Below are 25,213 nucleotides of genomic sequence, written 5' to 3'. Positions count from 1 at the left end.
ATTCACATACCAGTTTGATTGAGTCTTTCCTTTAGTGTGTCTTGAGTTTTCTTCAGTTCAATCAGAGCTCTATGCAGAGAGTTCACATCATAGTCAATCCTTATCTCAGTCCGGTTCTTGGTATGTGGACGACTGTACAGGGATGAGTTCATCTACAGCAGGAGAGAGAGAGAGAGAGAGAGAGAGAGAGAGAGAGAGAGAGAGAGAGAGAGAGAGAGAGAGAGAGGACTGTTAAATATGTTAATCATTTATAGTTTAAGTTAGTGCTGTTAAATCGATTAATCGCACCCAAAACAAAAGTTTGTTTACATAATATGTGTGTTTACTGTGTATAATTATCTGTAAAGGCACACACATGCATGTATTTATTTAAGAAAATGTTTTTATATTTATATATAATATACATTATATAAATATACACCAATCAGGCATAACGTCTCAGTTATGCATGTAACCCTCGTTCCCTGAAGGAGGGAATGGAGGCACCACATCAATGACTGACAAAAAGAAATCTCGCTAGAGAGGCCAATCTACTTCGAGTGTAACTAAAACGAGCTAATGCACATTGGCATGCAATGATTGCAGCGGCTGCTCTGCCTCACAGCGCGGGTATAAAATGAGCAGCAGGTGGTTTGCACATTCGGTTTTCGCTGAGGAGCTGAGCCGGTGACCCGGCCGCCCACCGAGGTCCAGCAGTTGTGGCGATGGGACATGGCATCTTCGTTCCCTCCTTCAGGGAATGAGGGTTACATACACTATACTGCCAAAAGTTTTGGGATGCCTGCCTTTACATGCACATGAACTTTAATGACATTCCATTCTTAATCCGTAGGGTTTAATATGGAGTTGGCCCACCCTTTGCAGCTATAACAGCTTCAACATCTTCTGGGAAGGCTTTTCACAAGGTTTAGGAGTGTGTTTTGGGGAATTTTTGTGAGGTCAGGCACTGATGTTGGATGAGAAGGCCTGGCTCGCAGTCTCCACTCTAATTCATCCCAAAGGTGTTCTATCGGGTTGAGGTCAGGAGAGTGAAGTTCCTCCACACCAAACTCGCTCATCCATGTCTTTATGGACTGATGTTTTGTGCACTGGTCAGTCATGTTGTACCAGCAAGGGGCCATCCTCAAACAATTCCTACAAAGTTGGGAGCATGAAATTGTCCAAAATGTCTTGGTATGCTGAAACATTAATCCTTTCACTGGAACTAAGGGGCCAAGCCCAACCCCTGAAAAACAACCCCACCCCATATTCCCCCCTCCACCAAATTTTACACTTGGCACAATGCAGTCAGGCAAGTCCCGTTCTCCTGGCAACCGCCAAACCCAGACTCGTCCATGGGATTGCCAGACAGAGAAGCGTGATTGGTCACTCCAGAGAACATGTCTCCACTGCTCTAGAATCAAGTGGTGGCGGCTTGCTTTTTGGGGCGGCAGTGGCTCAGTGGTTCATGTAGGTTGTCTACAAACCGGAAGGTTGGTGGTTCAATTCCCGGTTACAGCTGACCAAGTGTCGAGGTGTCCATGAGCAAGACCCAGCTGCTCCTGATGAGCTGGATGGCACCTTGCATGGCTGACACCGCCATCGGTGTATGAATGGGTGAATGTGAGGCAATGTGTAAAGCGCTTTGGATGGCCATAGGTCTGTTGAAAGCGCTATATAAATGCAGTCCATTTACCATTTTACACCACTGCATCCCACACTGTGCATTGCACTTGGTGATCTAAGGCTTGGATGAGCTGCTCAGCCATGGAAACCTATTCCATGAAGCTCTACACACTGTTCTTGAGCTCATCTGAAGGCCATACGAAGTTTGGAAGTCTGTAGCTATTGACTAAAGTTGGCGACTTCTGCGCACTATGCACCTCAGTATGCGCTGACCCCGCTCTGTGATTTTATGTGGCCTACTACTTCGTGACTGGGTTGCTGTTGTCCCCCAGTCATTCATAGACAGAATCTTTAATTCTGCTGACAGCAAAGGCTCAAATGGGCATTCTGGACTGCTCTAAATATAAGAGCAAGAGGTCATAGAGAGCAAGAACTCATAGACGTTGCTTGTGCCGAAGTGATGGTGTTAACTACCTCTTGGGGTAAGTCACCTAGAACCTCCGCGTCCCATCCAGGGACTAGACATGGAATCCAGAGATCTGGACGCGGTTGCCACAGGGTGCCCCATCTCTGAGAAAGAAGATACTTCTTCAGAGGAATCTACCAGGGAGGCTGTCGCGAGGAGCATCAGTTCTGGGAATGAGGTCCGGTTGGGCCAGTAGGGTGCAACTAGCAAGACCTGCTCCTCATTCTCTCTGACTTTGCACAGGGTCTGTGCAAGTAGGCTCACTGGGGAAACACATTTTTGCAAAGGTCCTGGGGGCAGCTGTGTGCCAGTGCATCCGTGCCAAGTGTTCCCTTGGGCAGGGAGTAAAACAACTGGTAGTGAGACGTTTCTGGAGAGGCAAACAGGTCGACCTGCACCTCTCCGAACTGTCTCCAGTTCAGCTGAACCGCCTGGGGGTGGAGTCACCACTCTCACGGGAGCGCAGCTCATGAGAGCTCGTTGACTACACGGTTGAGCACACCGAGGACATGAATGGCCCAAAGTGACCTCAGATGCTTCTGACTCCAGAGGATGAGCTAGCGGGCAACATGCGACAGGAGCATTGACCACCTTGTTGGTTGATGTACGCAACGGCCGCAGTGTTGTCCATATGGATCAATACAGCTTTGCCTTGTAGCGGCTTCTTGAGGTGGATCAGTGCAAGATTTACTGCTAGCAACTCGAGGCAGTTGATGTTCCAATGCAGTTGAGGGCCTGTCCAAACCCTTGACACTGCATGTCCGTGTTACATGGCTCCCCTAGCCCATGGCGGAGGCATCTGTGAACACAACAGCATGCCTGGACACCTGTTATATAGGTACTCCTGCCCGAAGAAACAAGGGGTCCGACCACAGGCTGAAGGCCAGTGTGATACTCACCCAGTGAGTGCCACGCTGCCACGCCCATCTCTTGACTCGGCCTTGAAGCCAGTGCTAAAGTGGTCTCCTATGAAGCAAGCCAAGCAGTGTTACTGCCGCTGTGGCTGCCATATGCCCCAGGAGCCTCTGAAAAACTGTGTTTTGAACGTATTCAAGCAGTTCAGCATCAACAGAGCATGTTCCTCTGTGAAGCATGCTGTATGTTTGACAGAATCCAACTCCATGCTGAGAAAAGCGATCCGCTGCACAGGAGAGAGTTTGACCTTTTCCCAGTTGACCCGAAGACCTAACTGGCTGAGTTGGCTGAGCACCAGGTCCCTGTGTTCACATAACTGATCCCTGGTCCGTACTATGCTCGACCCCCAAACCTTCTTGGGACTCAGAGATAGAAGAACTGCTCTTTTTTTTAAATTAGAATTTGGGTATCACTGGCGGCAGAACAGAAATTTGACTCAAAAGATTCTCTGCCCGTCCCTCCTCCAGGGAAGAGCAGCCCCGCCCATCTCTGGGTCTCCCGTCTCAGGGGTGATGTTTCACTGACCGCTTAAACAGCAGCAGAAACGGGTGGCGTCGTCTCCCTTTTTTTTGCAGGGGGTGATGCCTTTGGCAATGAGCAGACTGAGGGGTGGCTCACGAGGGACTCTGATGGTACTGATGGCTCTGATGGCTCTGATGGTCCTTTGGGGGAAGCTCTTGATTGCCTCAGTCAGCTACCGACAGTGGAGAACTGCTGGGCCCAGTTCTCGACAGTGTTGCCGAAAAGGCCACCTTGTGAGATGGGAGCATTGAGAAAGCATACTTTGACGACCACTTGCACCTCTGCAAGGCAAGAGTAGAGCAATGAGGCAATGAGTAGAGCGCAGGCTTGGGAGTACCCCGGCCTGCGAAGGGCGTTGGGGGTATGTGGCGAGCAGCAAGGCTGAGGGACCGTGAGAGCGGGACGAGGCCGCGGTCATTATGATGATGAGCGCCAGCTGCGTGCCGCATCGGCCTCGTGTCTCACGGAGGAGTGACGGGAGTATAAAGGAGGAGCGACGACAGTGAAGGACGAGAGATGGCCAGGCCTGGATTATGATTTATATTTTGTTTACGTTTTGTTTATGTATGTGCGCGGCAGTCGTCCGTGAGGGGCTGCCGCTTTTACTTTCACTTTGGTTGTTTGTTTGATTAAAGTTTGTTGTTTATTGTTCGCCGGTTCCCGCCTCCTTCTTCCCTGAACCTACATACCTCGTTACAATCACCAATGACTTCACGGTCAGTCAACATGCACAGCACAACCCTGGCTCAGAACTACCCTTGTGCATTAAGAGGCCTTGCATGCAGGGTGGAGGTGGCCGGCCAGTGGCATAGCCATCCCACCGTCGAGGGTAGTAAGAGAGGAGAAAACTTTTCATGCAGAAATTGGCGTTCCATATTTTGACACCAATATACCTCCATACTGCCAAGTTTTCCATGCACATCCGGGAAAGACCCGGGAAAGCATGGCTGTTAACTCTGAATCTGATTCAGCAAAGCACACACCATTACAGTGGACTCAGCATCATCCTCATTTACAGAGCACAACAGCCCTCTCTCCGATGCAGCAATTGACATCTGATCCTCAGCTGGAGCCCTGAATGAAACTCTAGGTTCCCCCCAATCTACCCCAAGGACCAGCAATCGACCCGCTGCCGTGCTGTGACACCAACACTGAAGATGAAAGGTTCTTCCTAGAAGAGTAGACTTGTTCTTGCAACACTTGCTTCTCATTTTATACCCGCGCTGTGAGGCAGAGCAGCTGCTGCAATCATTGCATGCCAATGTGCATTGGCTCGTTTTAGTTACACTCAAAGTAGATTGGCCTCTCTAGCGAGATTCCTATTTGTTAGTCATCGATGTGGCATCGAGAGTGACCGACTGAATGGGAACATTATGACCACTGACAGGTGAAGTGAATAACACTGATTAAAATGACTTGGAATAAAAAAAAAAAAAAAAAAAAAAAAAAAAAAAATATATATATATATATATATATATATATATATATATATATATATATATATATATATATATATATATATATATATATATATATATATATATATATATATATATATATTCAAAATAAATAGTGGTTTCCACAAAAATATGACTGAGTAATGATGCTGAAATTTCAGCTTTGATCACAGAAATAAATTACATTTGAATATATATTCACATAAAAAAAGAGTTATTTTAAATTGTAATATATCACAATTTATACTGTATTTAATATGAAATAAATGCAGCTTTGGTGAGCAGAAGAGACTTCTATCGAACACATTAAACATCTGAGTTATTCAAAACATTTGATCGCCAGTGTATAACATGTTATTTAGTACTAAAAAGCCAAATTAAAGGTGCACTACGTAAAACATTTTGAAGGGAAGTGACATGTGGCCAAGTATGGTGACCCATACTTGGAATTTGTGCTCTGCATTTAACCCATCCAAGTGCGCACACACAGTAGTGAACACACACACACCGTGAACACACAACCGGGGCAGTGGGCAGCCATATTGCTGCGGTGCCCGGGGAGCAGTTGGGGGTTCGGTGCCTTGCTCAAGGGTCTCACCTCAGTCGTGGTATTGAGGGTGGAGGAGGGTGCTGGTTATTCACTCCCCCCACTAACAATTCCTGCCAGACCTGAGACTCGAACCCGCAACCTTCCGGTTATAAGTCAGAATCTCTAACCATTAGGCCACGACTGCCCCTGCCACGACTTTTCAGTAAAATATCCAAAAACCAGTGTTATATATTTTGTTCAGTTGAGTACTTACAATGTTTCCAACTATTTGTAAATTGTGAGAAAATTGCTATTTTAACCAAGGAACCGGGCCGTGTGAGGGAGTCGCCTGTCAATTGATTCATTTTGCAGAAACACTTTACTCTCACTGCAGTGTGAACAAGTGTCATAGCCGCCGAGAGAATGCAGAGTAACGTCATAACATCATCAACACACTCAGATGTGTCTAATATGATCAACAGAGCTGCGTTACCTCACACTTATGAGCGGAGGAGCAGGAAGTGGCGCCGGCGACTGTGGCATAATAAAAGTCTGCGAGGCGTGTGTTGCGCTCTTCTTATTAACAATCGCACCAGCGGCCTTGCTCAGCTCCTTGTCTGCTTCAGACTACAGTAACGTTAACAATCACATCCATCAACATGATTTCTGCCCGAGTCCTATCCCGATTCTTTCCCACCGGCTGTGAGGTGAAGACCACATGTCCCAAGATTCTGCGCTCAAACGTGGCATCATCAAACTACACCTTTGTTTTGAATAGGCGACCTCTAGTGGACATAATGCACCTTTAAACTGAATCAGGGTCCAAAATTATCACTTAACAATACAATATATATTCAATTAATACAAATAAATAAATAAATTAAAAAAAGTAAAAATTCACTGCAAAAAGTAGTGTGACCCTCTTTGATGCAAGTAGTAATAATATTAATAATAATATTCATTTTAAAAATGTTAATAAATTAACTCAATTCCACTATTAATGGCAAAAAGATTTTAACTTTTCTTATGATATTTAATTAGGACACTACATTAGAAGTTGATGCTCATTTGGGTTTGTAACAAATCCAAATTGTACAAAATACAAATAACAGAAATTCTTACCCTTTCTGTCAGGGTCATGTTCAGAAAATACAAAATGCCAAGCAGGAGAACAATCAGGATGAAGAAGAGGAGGGAGAACAACTGGATGATATCTGTCAAAAACATGAAGATCTGTTGCTATGGTTTCTGGTTTATAATGGGACATTGTTTTAATGTGGAAGCAGATTAAACGTGTCACAGTAAAGATTCAGACAGGAAGAGAGGATGTGTTTGGTATCTTCTGCATGGCAGAATCAAGCTCACCTCCGCTGTACGAGAGAGAGAGAGAGAGAGAGAGAGAGAGAGAGAGAGAGAGAGAGAGAGAGAGAGAGAGAGAGAGAGAGAGAGAGAGAGATTTTGCTGTTGTGGTAAGTGTGTCACGCCCACTCACACTTCAACACTTGCAGAGCTGCCATTTTCTCACTGTTAGAGATGCCCTGTACGGTTTAGTTACTATACATTTACATTTACACATTTTTTGTAAAGGAGTAATTCTTAGGGTTTTAAATATAGAAGTTCAGTACTTAAATTGATGAAAAAATAGAATTTGACAGACTTTACCACAAATTTTTAAACACAGAATATGACTCATTGATACTGATTTACTCACCAAGACTGCATTTATTTGATTAAAAAATACAGTAAAAATTGTGAAATATTATTATCGTTTAAAATAACTGCTAATAATGTGAATATATAGTAAAGTGTAATTGATCAAAGCTGAATTTATCATCATTACTCCAGTCTTCAGTGTCACATTATCCTTCAGAAATCATTCTGATATGAGGATTTGATGCTCAATATACATTTATGATTATTATAAGTGTTGAAAACAGTTGTGCTGATTCAGATTTAGGTGGAAAGCAAACAACATTTATAATGTTACAAAAACTTTCCATTTCAAATAATTTCTGTTCTTTTGAACTTTCTAATTATCGAAGAATCTTGAAAAAAAAAATCATGATTTTCACAAAAAGATGAAGCAGCACAACTGTTTTCAACATTGATAATAAGAACCATTATTAAATATAGCAGCCATTACCGGGGCGAAGCGCAAAGAAGAAGACAAGACATGCCAAAATGGCTGGGAATGTCAGATCAACTGCAGCAATGAGCAATTCAACACATTTTAAGATGATTTTAGACAAAAAGGCTGAAAAATGCATTGCAGTCTATGGGAATTTCATGTTTTGTTCTATTATAGCGCCACCAAGAGGCTCAATCCCACCATTGTTTTTTATGTGTCCTCGGAGTGAGCCCATACATGTGTGTGTCGATTTTGGTGCAAATATCTCGTTTCGTTTGGGAGTTATAGACATTTATATGCAAAAACACGTAAAAAAAGTATGACTTTGATTGGATTTTCCTCCCCCCTACTATCAATATTTTGACATTTGGCCATTAGCGTTTAGCTATCGACATATGTTTCCAAACTTCTGATGCTGGTTTTGTCTCGATTGGACTAGCGGTTTCGAAGATATCAGCTAATGTTTTTAAATCGCTAAATTGCAACACTGCACAAACACCGAAACCTGACAAGTCTGGTATCGTTGGACTCAGCAACGATTCAGGAGTCTAAGGAGATGACTCTCGGGAAAATAAGTCAAGCACACCCAAAGTTATAAGCGTTTGAAAAAAGATTCTCCACTAGGTGGCGCTGTTTCAAAACTTCTCAGGCTCCTTCAGGGCATCATGCTGATGACCCATACAAAGTTTCGTAACAATCCGTTCATGTGTTCATAAAATACAGCATTTTAGCACATCATTCAAAATGGCCGATATGGTAAAATTGATGACATTGTACTAATAATAATAATATTTAAATAATTGAGTACCAATAATAATTTATCAAAATTGAGCAGCATATCCTCATATCAGAATGATTTCTGAAGGATCATGTGACACTTAAGACTGGAGTAATGATGATAAATTCAGCTTTGATCACAGGAATAAATTACACTTTACTTTATATTCACATAGAAAACAGTTCTTTTGAATTATAATAATATTTCAAAAAAGTATTTATTGTTTTTTTTTAAATGCAGCCCTGGTGAGCCGAACAGACTTCTTTCAGAAATGTATTTAAAAAAAAAAGATATTCCATATGTGTAAATGTGGACGAATGTGTCGACGTTCATCTGTTTGATGTCAAAGCTTCAGCTCAGAGCGAGTCATTTCTGAAGCTCTAATAAAAGAACCTGTCTGTGGTGTATCAAAGATTATGTGTGAGGATTTTCTAAGATTTTTTGTTAACAAGATTAAAGGGTTAGTTCACCCAAAAATGTAAATTCTGTCATTAATGACTGAGCCTCATGTGGTTGGACACCCGTCAGACCTCCGTTCATCTTCAGACACAAATGAAGATATTTTAGTGTAAATCTGATGCACTGAAAGGCCTCCATTGGCTCAACTTTACACTCTCAAGACCCTTAAAAGACACTAAAGACTAAAGTTACAAAGTCCATCTCACTACAGCGGCTCTACAATAACTTTATGAATCGGCGACAATAGTTTTTGTGCGCAAAAAAACCCTAAATAACGACTTACATAGTGATGACGATTTCAAAACACGGCATCATGAAGCTTCGAAGCGTTATGAATCAGCGAGTCGATTCAGCAGTTTGAAGCGTTATGAATCAGCGAGTCGATTCAGCAGTTTGAAGCGTTATGAATCAGTGAGTCGATTCAGCGGTTTGGAGCGTTATGAATCAGTGAGTCGATTCAGCGGTTTGGATCGCCAAATTTCAGCAGTTTGGCGGTTTGACACGCGATCCGAATCATCATTCGACTCACTGATTCATAACGCTTCGAAGCTTCATGATGCTGTGTTTTGAAATCGTCATCACTATGTAAGTCGTTATTTAGGGGTTTTTTGCGCACAAAAACTATTCTCGTCTTCATAAAGTTATTGTAGAGCCGCTGTAGTGAGATGGACTTTGTAACTTTAGTCTTTAGTGTCTTTTAAGGGTCTTGAGAGTGTAAAGTTGAGCCAATGGAGGCCTTTCAGAGCATCAGATTTACACTAAAATATCTTCATTTGTGTCTGAAGATGAACGGAGGTCTGACGGGTGTCCAACCACATGAGGCTCAGTCATTAATGACACAATTTACATTTTTGGGTGAACTAACCCTTTAATGATATAAAACTGGGCATGGGCGTCGGAACCATTGTTTTAAGATCAATGATATTGGACCCACTCACTTTTATCGTCTCTAAATCAGCACATGTCTGTTCACCTATCCCTAACGATAAACACTTATAATTAAACACACGTTAGACACTTTATTTCCACTTTTCTAATATTTTCTTCATTTTTATTGAAAATAAATGCCTTTCCGATCTGATATGTGATGGGAAAAGGGAGTAGAGCGAGTTCGGCAAAAGGCGGATTTGAACCGCCGGTTGATTTGCGTCAAAACTTGATGCCATGCATCTTACCCCTACACTATAGCCTATATAAAAGTTATATAAATAAAATTGACATCGACCGTTTTAAAATGGGGGAATATTTCTGAAAGTTATTATATGTTTTGCATGTGAACAAAAAGTCTCCCTTTAAACCACAATCTTGAGCTGGTTTGGCGCTCAGACTCTGAAGCACAAATGCACAACAGAACGTCATATGTAAAAATAAGAGGCATTCAGTCTAATAAATACTACAGTAATCAGCCTCATTGCCCATAATGACCACCTAACAATGGCTAGATTTCAAAAACCTTCAAACTTTTAATATCATGATGCTTCCTCCCACCGTTTTTCCTCTCAGGAGGAGGATTCTGCTTGGCGTTGTACATGCTGCTCTTGGGACGGGCGGCCGAAGGGGTCACTTTGGTGGACTTTGTGTCAGATTTGATGACTGAAATGCCTGGATCTTTATGGCTCTTATTTGGCCCATCATGATCATATGGAAGCTCTGTGACATCTCCAACTGTTGCTGATTCTTCTTTATTCACAGTAATGTTCGAGTCGGATGTGCTTGATATTTCAATAGAAATCCTCTCTGCAGAAGATGGTGATGGTGCGGAGAACATCCCATCACATATGAGAAGAACAGCTGGAAAGATAATAAAAGAGGACAAAACATAATAAATAAAAAGGAAACCTTAATTTGATCTCGATATTCTATATAGACACACACTCTTGTAAAATAAAGTTCTTTACACATATAAGTTCCAAAAGTAGGTTTTAAACACATACACACATACACACACACACTAGAGGATGGATACCAGACCCGACACATCATTAAAATGAGCTTAAATGATGTTCGGGTTCGGGTTCGGGTCGGGCTCGGTAACATCTTGAAAATTGAGGCAATCAGTTTCCACAGCTTTTCTAAGTAAAGTCAGGTAGGTGGAGATTGTCAAAAAACTGCTCTATAGAGGTGAAGCTCAGGTTAAGACTGGAAACCGCAGAATTGGGGGAGACTAAAGCTGCGACACACATTGTGAAGACTGTCTTTTGTCTTTGGAAATTCCAAATGGCCCTCGTGGTAAGAAAGAGTGGGTTGAGTCAATAAAGCAAATGTCTTTGTTAATTTTCAAATATCTTTTTTTTCCAATCGTACAGGCTGTAATAAATGTAGTTAATGTATGACTCATGAATAACTAACCCATTTATTAATGATCACTGCATCAGTAACTAATGAACAATCTATATGATTAATAGATTAACTAATCATTAAATAGTTAAATGTGTCATATTGTATTAATTCCCTAATCACATATTATATTAAAGGGTTAGTTCACCCAAAAATGTAAATTGTGTCATTAATGACTGAGCCTCATGTGGTTGGACACCCGTCAGACCTCCGTTCATCTTCAGACACAAATGAAGATATTTTAGTGTAAAGCTGATGCTCTGAAAGGCCTCCATTGGCTCAACTTTACACTCTCAAGACCCTTAAAAGACACTAAAGACTAAAGTTACAAAGTCCATCTCACTACAGCGGCTCTACAATAACTTTATTAATCGGCAACAATAGTTTTTGTGCGCAAAAAAACCCTAAATAACGACTTACATAGTGATGACGATTTCAAAACACGGCCTCATGAAGCTTCGAAGCGTTATGAATCAGTGAGTCGATTCAGCGGTTCAGAGCGTTATGAATCAGCGAGTCGATTCAGCGGTTCAGAGCGTTATGAATCAGTGAGTCGATTCAGCGGTTCAGAGCGTTATGAATCAGTGAGTGGTTCAGAGCGTTATGAATCAGTGAGTCGATTCAGCGGTTCAGAGCGTTATGAATCAGTGAGTCGATTCAGCGGTTCAGAGCGTTATGAATCAGTGAGTCGATTCAGCGGTTTGAATCGCCAAATTTCAGCAGTTTGGCGGTTTGACACGCGATCCAAATAATCATTCGACTCACTGATTCATAACGCTTCGAAGCTTCATGATGCTTTGTTTTGAAATCGTCATCACTATATAAGTCGTTATTTAGGGTTTTTTTGCGCACAAAAACTATTGTCGCCGATTCATAAAGTTATTGTAGAGCCGCTGTAGTGAGATGGACTTTGTAACTTTAGTCTTTAGTGTCTTTTAAGGGTCTTGAGAGTGTAAAGTTGAGCCAATGGAGGCCTTTCAGAGCATCAGATTTACACTAAAATATCTTCATTTGTGTCTGAAGATGAACGGAGGTCTGACGGGTGTCCAACCACATGAGGCTCAGTCATTAATGACACAATTTACAGTTTTGGGTGAACTAACCCTTTAAATAATAGTGTCAATTAATCAATTATCACAATAGGTCAAAGCCATGCATTTCAACTTCTAGTTGTCTGCTTTAATTAATCATTAGCTAACGATTTGCAAAGGTTTCATTATGTTATGACTTTACTTGTTGAGGCACATGACTATTAACTAATACAAAATTAATTCAAAACTCATAACCACAATGACATATAATTTAACAATTAGTTAACAGTCCTCAACAAGTAAAGTCATAACATAATGATACCTTTGCAAATCGACCAAATCGACAAATTTACCCATTGTGGTAGTTAATATATGAATTTACATTATTAGTTAATATAATATGTTATTAGGGAATTAATACATGAAACATTTAATTAATAGCAATTCATATATTATTTAATCTATTAATCATATTGAATGTTCATTGCAGTGATCATGTGATCATTAATAATGGTTTAGTTCTTCATGAGTCATACATTAACTCATGATTATCTGTGCATTAGTTAAGCATGAATAAATGCATATTAATGCACCCGTATTGTAAAGTTTTACCGCTGTAACACAACAAACTGTGGTAAAAGTGAAGCGCTGTGAATACAACGGGGCTAAAGGCTTCTTTGATTTTATTTTCCTCTAAACCACAAGACGGCACAAAAACTTGCCTCAGCACTTTCCAAAACATCCGCTTTTCAAGATGCTCATGGAAATGTGTCTGATTTGACGCGATCTCGAGCAGAGCAAAGTTGATTCTGCGCTCATTTGATGTTTTTAAAAATGTTGTAGATTTAAGTAACAAATAAGAATCACTTAAATTATTGAATATGTTTTGAAACAAAGGTCTTTTTAATGTTTGTCAGTTTTGTTCTAGGTAATTAAAGCAACAGTTTTTCAATAACGGAAGAATATGTAAAGTATGGTATTTGGGGTAAAAGGCACCATATTTAACATGATAATAAACAGCCGCTGACTTTAACATGCTTAGATTCAAAATGTAAGTATCATATATTAAGTTGGGTGTCCACCTTAGAGATAATCACCATATTTACAATGAAACCATCATATTTAAAAATGTGATATTAATCATATCATATAATAAAATATAATGTATTGCAACTACTGTAAATCTATATCAAATTATTATTGGATCTCCTTCAATGCTTTTAGAATCTTTACTTTTTTAAATGATTAAAATGTCTATGTTTCTATATTTTTCAGATATATTTCTATATTAACATATTTTAATGACAGCATAATTTATTGATCAAAAATTAATTATTTATTTATAATTATTTTATTCATCAAAATAAACAGAAAATTGTTTGCTAAAGTGATGGTTTTCAACACGTATTAACATTATTAAAAACATATTATTTTAGCGAAAGTATTTGTATCAATACTGTGTGCCTTTTGCCCCATGCTGGTGAGCCGTTTACCCCTCGACACCCCATACATTTTTAAGATTTTTTAATAAAATAAACCACTTTTATGATTTATTTTTACACAAAATCTGTTGCTCCATAAATTTTCAATACAAACATATATATTTTTCTGCATATCATACACTATAGGAGTAGTGAAAAGCATATTATTCTTAAGGTGTGGCCCGTTGTACCCTACTTTCCCGGATGCACTGTGTGTGTGTGTGTGTATATATATATATATGACATACTAAGTCATAATTATAAGATAAAATGTTAAAATATGATTTTAAAAGTCGTCATTATTAGATAAAAAAGTCATAAATATGACATGCCAAGTCATAATTATAAGAGAAAATTATTTTTATTATTTTCCTTATTAGATAAAGTCAAAAATATGAAAACAAAACAAAAATATGACAGTTTTAAAAGCTTATTAAATTCAGCATCTTAGTTTATGACATTGCAACAACCTTTGGTAATAAAAAACAGACACAAATTAGACGATAGTTTTCATACAGTACGAGTCTTGAGCTATAAAATAAATGTGAATATCAGCTCAGATTACAAATTTTTTTTTCATTAAGTTCATATTAAGATCTCGTGGCTTCAGACTGCACATATGAGCACATTGTTGAGATATATCTGGAAGTTTTTCCTCAGGAGAAACGCTTGAGAAGCAAAAGTTCATTCAGTCTCTTCACTATTGAGGAAAACATTTGAGATATTTAGGAAATCTCATTTGTTTATGGGAAAGACAGTTGAATGGATACAGGAAGACACTTTCAGATTCTCTTGAAAATGTAAAGCCATGATTAAAACAAAAACAGATTATATTATATTATTCTCTATTATTTTAACAGTTACATTTTCAGACAAGATAAATGCTCTACTCTACGCCAGATCTTCCTTAAACAATATCTGATGAAAGAATGAAATAACTCACCAAAAATGTGTAGAAACAGGCGGTAAGTGCTCATCTTTCCGTCTGGTCTTCTTCTGTGACAGTAACAGTCCAGCTCCAGCTAAAGTGAGTTTCTGTTCTCTGACACTTCGTCATCAGAGCCTTTGAATCATGCAAACCACAACAGGGCCTGAACAGGATGCCTGCAGCTTAGAGACACGTTAAGTTCAATGGATTGTTTTGACATTTGCAAAAGCTGAAATCAATGCATGCTGAGATTAGCCTGGCGTGGCCATACTCAATTCTAGTCAGAATTTGAGTCTGGTACCGCTCCATTGAGCTTTGATTATGGGGCGTGTTTCAACCGAGCCAGGAAAGACCTCAATTGGATAGACCCACAACCAATCAGAGCAACGGAGCGACACGTAACGTTAGTTGTCAAATGTCAACAGAACTCAACTGCACTGTGTTACCAAGGCCGTGTTTTTCTCCATGTCCGCGGGTTGAAGCGACCCCAATTATGTGATTATATAAACCCAGGAATGCGAATTTTAGCAGGCAACCTTGCCAAAATAACATATTTTGCCAACCAAACGTTTTGAGTAGCAATTGTGCGCGACATTGCAAAAACACTTGGAAACCCTGTCTGCACGCACGCATGATTAAGTAACGTTACAAGAAAAACATGAGTGTAAACGATCTTTGCCAGTAATAAAATAATTTAAGGATACACAGAGTACTTACCAACACGATCATCGTTTCTGAGAGAAATAGTGAAGGTGAACGCATATACGAACAAGTTCTCCGTTTAGGATAAGAGCAAATTCAACCCAAGAGCCTTCGATGACGTGGATGATTACGTTACTGTTGATCATCTGTCCATCATCGTCTAAAGCCCGCCCTGACAATTTCATTGGTCCGAACAGTTTCTGTTCGGGCATAATTCCTCCTCTATGGAGCGAGTCCAGACCGAATTGCCCGAGCAAAACATTTTGTGGGCGGGGCTAAATTCGGCTGGCATCCAGGCTATGCTGAGATTCTAGAGAGGCTAGTTTCAGTGTACACTACTGTTATTTTTTGCTGAATAGCCACCCCTGGTGGACACTTGTGTACTGCTCAGGCCTTATGTCCGAGTTATACACACGGAGGAGGGGATAAAAGTTCCTCTAAAGGTGTCGAAAATCCTTTATATGAACCTTTATATAACATTAGGGACACTCCTGAAATGTCCTCTTTTGGTTATGATTGTGCTGCAGTTCAAGGTTCCTGATATGACTTTAGGGGGATGTTTTGGCTACTCTATGGCAGGGATGGGCAAACCTGGTCCTGGAGGGCCACTCTAACCTTGATGAAAATCACCTGCCTGTAGCTTTCTAGTAATCAGTTGGGGACACTAAATATTCAACTATATTTCTGATCAGCTCATTTCAATTATCATAAAGTCATAATTAAGAGATAATGTTGAAAATATGATTTTAAATGTCCTCATTATTAGATAAAAAGTAAAAAAATATGATTTTAAAAGTCATAATAGTGAGATAAAAAGTTGAAAATACAACATGCAAAGTCATTATTATAAGATAAAATGTTGAAATATGATTTTAAAAGTCCTCATTATTAGATAAAAAGAAAAAAATATTACATGCTACATCACAATTATAAGATAAAATGTCGAAAATATGATTTTAACAGTCCTCATTATTAGATAAAAAGTCAAAAATATGACATGCAAAGTCATAATTATAAGATAAAAGGTTGAAAATATGATTTTAAAAGTCCTCATTATTAGATAAAAAGTCACAAATAGGCCTATGACATGCCAAGTCATAATTATAAGATACAATGTTGAAAATATGATTTTAAAAGTCCTCATTAGATAAAAAGTTGAAAATATGACATGCTGAGTCATAATTATAAGATAAAATGTTGAAAATATGATTTTAAAAGACCTCATTATTAGATAAAAGTAAAAAATATGACATGCTAAGTCATAATTATACGAAACAATGTTGAAAAATACTGTTTTAAAAGTCCTCATTATTAGATAAAAAATATTTAAAAGTCTAAATTATGACCAAAACACACACTAAGACATTTAAGAGATTAAATCATTTATATTTAAATGCACTTTTAATTTTTTGATTCACCCTTTAATAACAATATTTACATTACTGTTTTCATTTTGTGTAATATATTTTTTTACATGCATTTTTACATTTTGAAATCAGTTTTTGCAACAGAAATTAATCAATCAAAAACTTACTTTAGCTTTTAATTTCCTCTCATCACTGTAAAGCTGCTCTGAAGCATCTGTGTGTGAAAAGAGCTGGAGAATAAAGCTGACTTGATCCTGAAGACACTGATTAGCTGGTTCAGGTGTGTTTGATTAGGGTTGGAACTAAACTCTGCAGGGCAGTGGCCCTCCAGGACAGAGTGTGCCCATCCCTGTTCAATGGTCTCACAGCAATAAAAAGGACATTTAGCATGTGAACAGGGCCGACCCAAGCCTTTATGGGGCCCTAATCAGAATTTTATTTGGGGGCCCCTCAGTGCCAGTTCTTGATTACTCACACACCCATTATCAATGTTATTAGATGTAGCTGTGTTGCTTACATCATGTCTGGCTGTCATGTTTTCTCTGTTATATGATAGGGGGCGCTATGACACCTTCTAGTACAGAATCTCCGGATCAAAACACAGGAGAATAAGAAGCTGAAACAAGCGATAGAAGATCGCTCACGAAAATGAAAAAATAACATGATCATCAAACATTAACAGCATGTAAATCAAAACTGCCTAATGTTACAGAATGTAATGGGAACGAGGGTTACAAACGTAACCAAGATGTTTTCTGAAGTCACATGATGCTTAAAGGTCCCAGGGCATGGATTTTTCTTTATTTTATAATGTATTCTGAGGTGTACTTATATTGTTAGTATGATTTTTACATCATAAAATGTCATAATTTAGAAATAAAAGGCATTTTTTCTATACTGATGTTTGCCCTGTGGCTGAATGCCCTGTTTCAAGAGGCGTGTCTGCTGTGAGACTTCAGTAAAAACGTCCACTGTTGTGATTGGCTGACATCTTTGCATTTGAAATGAGTATCAAATCTTGTAGCGGAGGTGGCGTGGTTTAACGAGGTCTACGAGGCACAAGCCTGCCAGAGAGACGGATGGACCTGAGTTCACTTCTCATCAGTTCTCTCAGCATGTCTCAGTTCAGTGAACTGTTGTAGTTACAGCATATACTTCAGGTTATTTGTTTATTTCTAGTCGGAGGGGCTGTCACTCATGTCAGAAAGTTAGTAACTTTAGTAAATGATGGATCAGCGCTGACTCGAGACGTGAACCGTTTCGAACGATTCAGTGCGATTTGGTGAACTGGTTCGACCGGTTCACTAAAAAGAACCGGTTCAAAATAACGATTTGTTCGCGAACCGGACATCAATGGACCAGAGACTGAGCGATTGTTAGCAAACAAAGTGATATTGTAACCTGTCTATGGTTGTACCTATTGAGTTGTGAGAGTGCTGTCAGCGTTATGAGTTTATTGTGTTTGTATCTGAGAGTTCTGAATAAACACGAGTCCCAGTCACGCCGAGTCCGTCTTCCTCCTTATTCTACCAACTTTGTAACATGCAATGTACCATTACAGCTGTCGAGATGAACGAGTTACGAGTAAGTGTTGATTATAGCATTATTTTTAGATATTTTCCTATCATATGAAAAGCGTCAGTGACGCTCATTGAGTACACAGCGCAAACAAAGACACAACAGCAGTAATCGAATGTAATCCAGTTTATATTTATTTATGGTGATAGCTGGCTAGCATAGCCCATTTACCCCCACGCTTACCCCCCTTCTGCTTAATCTCGGGCCGCGTTTGGTGCCTCCGCTGTGGGCCAGATGCAGTACTGGGGGTCGGGGATGTTGAAGGCCGACCGGTCGGTGCAGCTCGAGCTTCGGCGTGCGTGAGGTTTATCTCTAAAGATGTAGCTCTGCTGATGTTGAGCAGAAACTCACGACTGTATGCACATTTTAGAACAGATAGACGCGACGAGGATGTACAAAAACACTGACTCACAAGATAGAAAACACGAAAACACCGTTCTGTCGGGAGAGAGAGAAGCCGCAGCACGAATAATAAATGTGTGTGAACTTGAATAATTAGCTACACATCAGAAATCACTGATCACAGATCAGAAGGAACTGAGAAAAGACTTCTGTTTTCATTTGTGCATCCAAACACTGAGAAACTGCCAGCATTCACTCGTTCACAAGCCATGATCTCTCGAGGACAAATATGGCGCTCGCATGGGCGTGCCAGATTCTCTGGGCGGAGGAAAGGGAGGTAACGGTTCCTGTTATGACGTCATAAAAGGAAAATTCCAGATCAGCTCGTCTGGGCTGTCATTTTCTCAAAGGCAGAGAAAGACAGCCAGAACTTGGTTTACACCCATCGAAATTTCTAGCCACTTGGGGACAAATATTCAGGCTATGGGAACTCATATTAATGTTGAAAAACCTCATAAAATGAAAATTTCATGCCATGGGACCTTTAAGTGAGGAACAGATTAAATTAATTCTCTCTATCTTAGATCTCAAATATCAAGATCCCATTCCTGAACCCGCTGTCACAAGTGTTGAGGAACGTTTTGTTCCGTATCGAGGGATTGGGAATGCAGAGCGTCAGAACGATTTGTTCCCACCGTCTCCGGCTCTCAGAAGCTCCTGGCATCGATGGACTGCCGTCAGCTCACTCAGGTGCACGGATTCACTGATATTGAGCTCAAACCAAAGTCAAAAACACTGTCATTGTGAAGCTTCTAATGCTCTCGCTTCTCTTGAAGAATATGCACTAGATTGAAGAGTCATCTACACTGAATGATAATTCAGTACTGACATATGAAACCGATTCAAGTCAACATAAATATATAGATCCTGCATGTTTTATTCATATCCCGTCTGTCTGTTCTTATGTTTATGTGAGCAGATATTCATCGTTCTGGCATTTACATATCAATTAGCAATCTGTTTAGATTATAATCAATATCAGTTATAGAATTGAACACTTGTCTTTATTCAGATGCTGCAGTTATTACAATATAAACCAAGAACCTCAACATTTCACAAGTAATTCAGAGTTAACATCTGGAGAGAAAATGCCTTCGAAGATTTTCTTACAAAATAACAAAATAGAAACACTCTGGAAAGTTTAGAAATGTAATCTATTATGTCAAATGTCACAGTAGATTTGAAAAGTAAAAGCAAAGTATTAATGAAAGTTAACAGCAAACAAGTCTTTGAGTTGATTAGAAAATATAGACTCGTAATAAACTGGCCATTCATATGTCACACAACATAACTCTGAAATATTTCATTATAGTTGATATTTTGTCAGTGACTGATTTTTGAGGGCCTGAATATAAATATCTTTTTTGCACTTGTACACATTTTGTGTGTCATTTTCTTTATAATTGTAAGTAAAAACTTCTTGATTGTGGTTAGTGCTAATTCGTTTTGTTTTGTTTTTATGTACATACTCTAAAAACAGCATGTCCACAGTTAATCTTTTCAGATTTTATGTTTGTTTTGGATAATTTCATCTGACAGGTGTGATGATCAGTGGGTTTGAGTTTTTACCTTCATCATTACGGCCTGGGCTGAAATATGGATAGAGTTTGTCAGTGAAAGTCTGACCAGTGAAAGAGTAGAGATGAGATCTGGACTCCACATCATAAAAAGAGACCAGACCCTCCTCATAATCCACAAACACACCCACCTTCTCAGGTTTCACTCTCAGAGATAAAGAGACGGGTGGATCATCACTAACTATATATTCTTTATTAATCAGACCCAGAATCCAGACTCCACCCTCAGGACTCGGTGTGGTCTCCCCCTTCCTGTCAATGGATTCTCTGGCCACTCCTAAAGCCCAATCAGTCTTTCCCTTCACCTGCACCTCATAATTGAATCTCCCTGAATTGAATCCCTGCTTTGCCAGAACACAGAAACTCATCAAATATCTTTGGGTTTTCTGGGACGTCCTGTTCAATGCCTCCATCACGGACTTGTTTTCCATCCTCAGACAGGATGAGATCTGGATTCGCTGTATCAGGATCCAGAGTCACATCCACTGAGAGAGATCAGACATTATCAATCAACTTCAGAACACACATGTTCAGATGTACAGTATATAATACAGATTATAAACAGTATTGTGAGTGTATTGTGTCAGTCACACTGTACCTGCAAACTTCTGCACAAACTTCAACTCTGTGGACACAGATGACAATATAATGATGAATTATTTATAGGAATAATTTCAGTGAGTTTCTCTCTGAATACGTCCCCAAGACGGACATTTTGACATATTTTTGCATGCATTTTTCTGTTTAAGCGCACACCCGAATTACAAAGTAGCCTGTTTGTCCGTGTTTCTCTCCATCTCGGATCGTGTGGGCGGAAAGCCATCTGTTGAACAGCGTCTCTTTCGCAGCTCAATGCGCTTTTACACGAGATGTTACATGATTTATTTGGTGAAAGCGCACCGCTTTAAAGGAAAGGAAGGGAAAGCAGCATCATGTTTTCATAATCGTTGGAAGCAAAAATCAAAGACGAAACTAAAACACAACCCTAAATAACTGATGATTGAGAGCAAGGGGTGGTTCGAGGGCCCTTCACAGCTTGGGTACTCTGCCTATAGGGAGGATCGGCTCTGCATCAGTGGTGTGTAAATGTTGCTCGTCCCTCAGTTTGTATTTTTATAGTTTGTACACAGAGTTACATCCTTCCTTGTCATTAAAGTAATACAGCTTTAAACATGAGTTAACATGGATAGAACTTTACATAAAAAGGGTTAGTCGTGTTATGATTAAATATTTTAAACGGTGTGATCCTTTACAAACTGGGCTTAAATTGCATTTATCCCATAATATTCCTTGAAAAAATTATTTTCTTAGTTATTGACAACTAAATGCCCCGCTAGAAATTTTACATTCCCAGAATGTTCTCTGAACGCCCCCGCTGGTGTCAAGGACGTCGCCTGGTATGGTTCCTTGAACATTCTTTTATGGGTTGGGGGACATTATTTGGGACCATTACTATAGGATGTTCCCTCTACACTACCAACCAACCTTAGGGTACCAACCTAGAATGTTATTTTTTGGTCTTATTTAGGTCCTTCCATCACATTTACAGAACATGTTTGTGTGAATCAATGTACACTGGGCTGCTTTGCAAATGAGGGTCAGTAAAACTTTGCACTAAAGTTGCTTCTCGAAGATGGATCGATACCAACCCTACATGCCACATTAGCACATTCAGGAAGGTGATTTGCAAACACACATTATAAAGTGCAGTACTTATGTGTTCTGGATATGAAGTTGGATCAGGTAGAGTTGGTATTGATTCATCTACGAGAAGCAAATTTAATGCAAATCCTTTGTTTTACTGACCCTTATTTGCAAAGAAGCCCAGTGTAAAATGAGTCACACAAACATGTTCTGAAAACATTCAGTAAACGGGAACGTTCTGTTAACATACCAAATGTCCTCTTTGTGACGTTGCTGTGTGACCATAGAATAACCAAAATGGAACATCTCCCTAAAGTCATATCAGGAACCTTGAACTGCAGCACCTTCACAACCAAAAGAGGATGTTTTAGGGATGTTCAATAAAGGTTCAGGATTTTTGTCACCTTTAGAGATCTTTTAGGGAACGCTACGCAAGGTCGCGAGAACGTCCCTCTACTGTATTTGATATTCACATACCAGTTTGACTGAGTTTTTCCTTTAGTGTCTGTTGAGTTTTCTTCAGTTGAGTCAGAGCTCCATACAGAGAGTTCACATTCACATCAGAGTCAATCCTGATCTCAGTCCAGTTCTTGGTGTGTGGACGACTGTACAGGGATGAGGACTTCTACATGAGAGAGAGGACTGTTAAATATATCTTTATTTAAAGTTGATATGTTTTACACAGTACCTTTCAAACACAGTTAACTAATCGTCCTGTAATATTGTACATGATGACTGATGGGACAGATGTTGACTGACCTGTATGAGGTGGAGATGATCGTCAGTGTGTGAGAGCTGCTCCAGCTCAGTGTTTCTCCTCTTCAGCTCAGTGATTTCCTGCTCCAGCTCTTTAATGAGATCTTCAGCCTGTTTCTCTGCTGCTTTCTGCTGTTCCTCCATCATCTTCAGCTGCTCAGACTGACATCTCTCAAAGGAGCGGATCAGATCAGTGAAGAGCTCAACAATGGAGGATTTCTCTTCCTCTGTGTTTCTCTGATGAATGAGATCCATTAGCAGATGAGTCTATTAAGTTTTATCAATTTAACTGAGAACCTTTATTAAGCAGATTGAAATATTATAACACGTTATACATTTTTTACAATGTTTTAACTTCCACTCACCTTTCTCAGCTCTACTGAGCGGCTGATCTCTTGAATCTTTTTCATCCTGTCCTTGATCATCTGATGAACGTCAGTTTGTCTCTTAGCCAGATCATTCTACAAACAGAAAAAAACAGATAACTTCATCCTCTGAAAAAAATCTTATAAAAAGACCAAATTAATCCAGAGTCTCCAGTCATCATGGCCGCCACGCCAGAGTCACCAGTCATCATGGCCGCCACGCCAGAGTCACCAGCCATCATGGCCGTCTCGCCTCCAGTCATCATGGCCGCCACACCAGAGTCTCCAGCCATCATGGCCGTCTCGCCTCCAGTCATCATGGCCGCCACGCCAGAGTCTCCAGCCATCATGGCCGTCTCGCCTCCAGCCATCATGGCCGCCACGCCAGAGTCTCCAGCCATCATGGCCGCCACGCCAGAGTCTCCAGCCATCATGGCCGTCTCGCCTCCAGTCATCATGGCCGCCACGCCAGAGTCTCCAGCCATCATGGCCGTCTCGCCTCCAGTCATCATGGCCGCCACGCCAGAGTCTCCAGCCATCATGGCCGCCACGCCAGAGTCTCCAGCCATCATGGCCGTCTCGCCTCCAGTCATCATGGCCGCCACGCCAGAGTCTCCAGCCATCATGGCCGTCTCGCCTCCAGTCATCATGGCCGCCACGCCAGAGTCTCCAGCCATCATGGCCGCCACGCCAGAGTCTCCAGCCATCATGGCCACCACGCCAGAGTCTCCAGTCATCATGGCCACCACGCCAGAGTCTCCAGTCATCATGGCCACCACGCCAGAGTCTCCAGCCATCATGGCCACCACTCCAGAGTCTCCAGTCATCATGGCCGCCTCGCCAGAGTCTCCAGTCATCATGGCCACCACCCCAGAGTCTCCAGTCATCATGGCCACCACCCCAGAGTCTCCAGCCATCATGGCCTCCACGCCAGAGTCTCCAGTCATCATGGCCGCCACGCCAGAGTCTCCAGCCATCATGGCCGCCACGCCAGAGTCTCCAGCCATCATGGCCGTCTCGCCTCCAGTCATCATGGCCGCCACGCCAGAGTCTCCAGCCATCATGGCCGTCTCGCCTCCAGTCATCATGGCCGCCACGCCAGAGTCTCCAGCCATCATGGCCGCCACGCCAGAGTCTCCAGCCATCATGGCCGTCTCGCCTCCAGTCATCATGGCCGCCACGCCAGAGTCTCCAGCCATCATGGCCGTCTCGCCTCCAGTCATCATGGCCGCCACGCCAGAGTCTCCAGCCATCATGGCCGCCACGCCAGAGTCTCCAGCCATCATGGCCACCACGCCAGAGTCTCCAGTCATCATGGCCACCACGCCAGAGTCTCCAGTCATCATGGCCACCACGCCAGAGTCTCCAGCCATCATGGCCACCACTCCAGAGTCTCCAGTCATCATGGCCGCCTCGCCAGAGTCTCCAGTCATCATGGCCACCACCCCAGAGTCTCCAGTCATCATGGCCACCACCCCAGAGTCTCCAGCCATCATGGCCTCCACGCCAGAGTCTCCAGTCATCATGGCCGCCACGCCAGAGTCTCCAGCCATCATGGCCACCAGGCCAGAGTCTCCCCAGAGTCTCCAGTCATCATGGCCACCACCCCAGAGTCTCCAGTCATCATGGCCGCCACGCCAGAGTCTCCAGCCATCATGGCCGCCACGCCAGAGTCTGCAGCCATCATGGCCGCCACGCCAGAGTCTCCAGTCATCATGGCCGCCTCGCCAGAGTCTCCAGTCATCATGGCCACCACCCCAGAGTCTCCAGCCATCATGGCCACCAGGCCAGAGTCTCCCCAGAGTCTCCAGTCATCATGGCCACCACCCCAGAGTCTCCAGTCATCATGGCCGCCACGCCAGAATCTCCAGCCATCATGGCCGCCACGCCAGAGTCTGCAGCCATCATGGCCGCCACGCCAGAGTCTCCAGTCATCATGGCCGCCTCGCCAGAGTCTCCAGTCATCATGGCCACCACCCCAGAGTCTCCAGTCATCATGGCCACCACCCCAGAGTCTCCAGCCATCATGGCCGCCACGCCAGAGTCTCCAGCCATCATGGCCGCCACGCCAGAGTCTCCAGTCATCATGGTCACCACTCCAGAGTCTCCAGTCATCATGGCCACCACCCCAGAGTCTCCAGTCATCATGGCCACCACCCCAGAGTCTCCAGTCATCATGGCCGCCA

General features: G+C 41.5%; 1 protein-coding gene across 1 annotated transcript in view; it reads right to left on the bottom strand.

Annotated features, from left to right (window-relative positions):
- Window positions 1–14,919, bottom strand: part of LOC307117636 (erythroid membrane-associated protein-like) — an 18,048-nt gene extending 3,129 nt beyond the window's left edge. Inside the window, exons 1-4 of the mRNA XM_079802607.1 lie at window positions 14,652–14,919; window positions 10,348–10,650; window positions 6,617–6,708; window positions 11–152 (exon numbers count right to left, since the gene is read on the bottom strand). Coding sequence (XP_079658733.1) covers window positions 11–152; window positions 6,617–6,708; window positions 10,348–10,650; window positions 14,652–14,685 — 571 coding nt within the window. The 5' untranslated portion in view covers window positions 14,686–14,919. The remainder of the gene's footprint in view (window positions 1–10; window positions 153–6,616; window positions 6,709–10,347; window positions 10,651–14,651) is intronic.
- Window positions 14,920–25,213: the final 10,294 nt, after the last annotated feature.

The sequence above is a fragment of the Gobio gobio genome (assembly GCF_949357685.1).
Source record: "Gobio gobio genome assembly, chromosome: 21".
Classification (NCBI taxonomy): Eukaryota; Metazoa; Chordata; class Actinopteri; order Cypriniformes; family Gobionidae; genus Gobio; species Gobio gobio.
This window is presented reverse-complemented; position numbering and strand designations above follow the sequence as displayed.